Below are 3,266 nucleotides of genomic sequence, written 5' to 3'. Positions count from 1 at the left end.
TATACACAGGACCAGTCCGCCCATGAGGTGGGTTGAAACAAATGCCTCAGGCGGCACATCTGGGGGGCGGCACCCGTCTGCCCGTGGGTGTGGGGGGCCGCCAAGCTGGAAGGGGTAGCGGGCAGGAAGGGGGTATTGGGCACAGCGGAGGGGTGTCGGACCCCCTCCCTTGCCTGGGTCCCCCTATCTTCGCTCCCCCTCCAGCTTTTAGCCGCTACTGGTAAGAGGCAGCGGGCGGGGACGACTCACCTCTTCTGCGTTTCAGCGTGCGTTCTACTGTCGTCACTTCCTGCAATGCCGCCCACTGTATTGTAAGTGGACGGCATTGCAGGAAGTGACGACAGTGGAACTCACGCTGGAACACGGAAGAGGTGAGTCATCCCCGCCCGCTGCCTCTTACCAGTAGCAACTAAAAGCTGGAGGGGGAGTGCAGATAGGGGGACCCAGGCGAGGGAGGGGGGTCTGACCCCCTTCCCCACCGCTGTGCCCAATACCCCCTTCCTGCCCGCTACCCTCTCCAGCTCGGCGGCCCCCCACCCACGGCTTGGGGAGGGCGTCGATTTTTCCGAAGTTTACCTCAGGCGGCAAAAATTGTAGGGTCGGCGCAGGATATACAAGCAATGTTTTGATATACAAGCACAAAAAGTATACTTGCGTCACGTCATCACAACTGAGCCGATAGTTCTTCTCCCTTTGGCAATGCAGGATTGTACTTTATTGTACTTAAAGGGAACCAGAGACGAAGCATCCTCATGTATTTTACCATAGAAATCAGTGGGAACATTAGAGAAAACATTTACTCTGCTCTCTGTTTCAGCCTCACTGCTAAAAGTGTCTGTTATCTAGCTGAGATAAGAATCCCGGACTGAGCATTGAGTCTGGCTTTGCTATAATGACTCAGCTATAATGATTCCTGAGCAGAGCCAGCAGAGGGCAGGCTTGGACTTGAAAAGACACCAAAGAACACAGTCTCAGCTATAATCATTCTGTAGCAAAGCCAGCTGACTGCTCAGTCGGGGATTCTTATCAGAGGTGATAACAGGCAAATTAAACAGAGAACAATGAAACAAAGAGCAGATTAGGTGTTTACTGTCATGTTCCCACTGATTTATAAGGTAAAATACATGAGGGTGCTTCATCTCTGGTTCTCTGAGTGTGGAGACTGTGTAAAGTCACATTTCCATGAAATCCTCAAAAGTAACTGTCACTGGATAAGTTACTTGTGGTGGCTGGATAGTGTAAGTGGTGGCTGGATAGTGTAATGGTTAAGGGCTCTGCCTCTGATACAGGCGACCTGGGTTCGAATCTTGGCTCTGCCTGTTCAGTAAGCCAGTACCTATTCAGCAGGAGACCTTAGGCAAGTCTCCCTAACACTACAACTGTCTATAGAGCGCGTCCCAGTGGCTGCAGCTCTGGCGCTTTGAGTCCGCCAGGAGAAAAGCGCGATATAAATGTTCTGTGTTTGTTTGTTGTTTGTTTGTTAAAGCCACCCAAAAAAAGGTTGGGGTGAGCCAACAAATGGCAATGATTCTGTTAGTTGTAGTGAAAGTCTTGTTTACATTTTTATATTTATACTATTTTACTATAACTATTTTTGGGTTGTGGAAGGAATCACCTGGGTTTCCATTCATTCTTATGGGGAAATTCGCTTTGATATACTGTGAGAGTGCTTTGGATTAGAAGCATGTTTCCAGAACGAATTATGCTCGCAAACCAAGGATACACTGTATATGGGATTTCATGCAGCAATTTTCCTGATACATTGACTTTTGCTTGTGATTTGCGTATAATGTATGTCAGTGGAAAATGCATGTGCAGTTAGGGAAACGTGTTTTTATACAGCGATACCTAGGGATAGATATTGCCCTGTGAATAATCGTATAGTGGGAAAAACTGCCAAAGCATACGAAAACCCCTGGCAACGCACTCCAAATGCATAGTGGAAATTGGTCCTAAGGAAAAGAAAATATCAGCAAGGGGTGAGGGACAAGCATGGGGAGCGTAGATACAGGAGGTGATCAAAACTCTGTGCAATCAGGACATCAATCAATACAAATACATGCATAGTTGATGTGTGGTTTAAGACACCACCTGTGCTGGTACATGTTCATATCATTATATTAGAAACACTAAGAGGAGGTGCCTGTCCTTGTGATCTTACAACTAGAGTGTAGTGGGGTGGAGACATTAGGGGAGGAAACACAGGGGTTAGCAGATGAGGCAGTGACCCTCTAATGCTATCTATAGCAAATTGTCTTGACTGAACAGGTGTATTTTGAGAGTAGGTTTAAAAGTTTCCAAGCTTGGAGCATGACGGACAGGCTGGGGGAGAGAGTTCCAGAGGAGAGGTGATGCGATGAGAAGTCCTAGAAGCAGGAATGAGAGGAGGTGACCAAGCTAAAGGACAAGAGGGTCTCCCACGAGTAGCGAAGGTTCCGGGTGGGGAGGTATCTGGAGATTAATGAGGAAATATAAGGAGGTGACAACATATGTAGAGCTTTATATGATAGGGGGAAGGGTTTAAACTACTAATCCTGGCGCAAACCATTGACAAATAAGATGAAGATTTTCACATTAATCTACAATACCATATCTCCACATTGTAGCATGCCTGTCTGAATTTTACAAGGTCATATGTTGTCCTGCAGGATCTCCTTACTTCTCCTCAATATTTCCATCACTGCTCGCAATCCAATGGAGATGGAAAACAAGACCAGCGTAAAAGTTTTTGTGTTTTCTGGACTGACCAATGACAGTAATTTGGTCCCATTCCTCTTCATATTCTTCCTGTTAGTGTACATGATGACTGTTGTTGGCAATGTTGGCATGATGACTGTTGTCCGCACCACTTCCAACTTCCACAACCCAATGTACTATTTCTTGAGTTACCTGTCTATGCTTGACTTGTGTTACTCCTCTGTGGTGACACCTAAAATGCTCTGTGACCTTTGGAGCAAGGTGAGGTCCATCTCCTTCCATGGCTGTGTTCTTCAGCTGTTCTTCTTTATCACCTTCGCTGTCACAGAGTCTCTTGTACTCTCTGGTATGTCGTATGATCGATACGTTGCCATCTGCCATCCTCTCTATTATATCACTATAATGACCAAGAAGAGATGTCTGAGTTTACTTCTCCTGGCTTCCTCCATTGGTCTTTTGCAAGCATCAATACAAACTGCTTGCATCTTCAGTCGCGAATACTGCAGAATGAACATTATAGACCATTTTTACTGCGACATCCCTCCATTGCTCAAGCTGTCCTGCTCTAG

The 3,266-nt window shown here is 46.4% G+C and overlaps 1 protein-coding gene across 1 annotated transcript in view; it reads left to right on the top strand.

Moving 5' to 3' along the window:
• The first annotated feature begins 2,694 nt into the window (after positions 1-2,694).
• The window catches only part of LOC137561810 (olfactory receptor 5AR1-like), a 942-nt gene continuing 370 nt past the window's right edge, over positions 2,695-3,266 (top strand). Inside the window, exon 1 of the mRNA XM_068273167.1 lies at positions 2,695-3,266. This exon is cut by the window's right edge and continues 370 nt beyond it. Within this exon, the coding sequence (XP_068129268.1) occupies positions 2,695-3,266 (572 nt within the window).

This window comes from Hyperolius riggenbachi, chromosome 3, assembly GCF_040937935.1.
Source record: "Hyperolius riggenbachi isolate aHypRig1 chromosome 3, aHypRig1.pri, whole genome shotgun sequence".
NCBI lineage: Eukaryota > Metazoa > Chordata > Amphibia > Anura > Hyperoliidae > Hyperolius > Hyperolius riggenbachi.
This window is presented reverse-complemented; position numbering and strand designations above follow the sequence as displayed.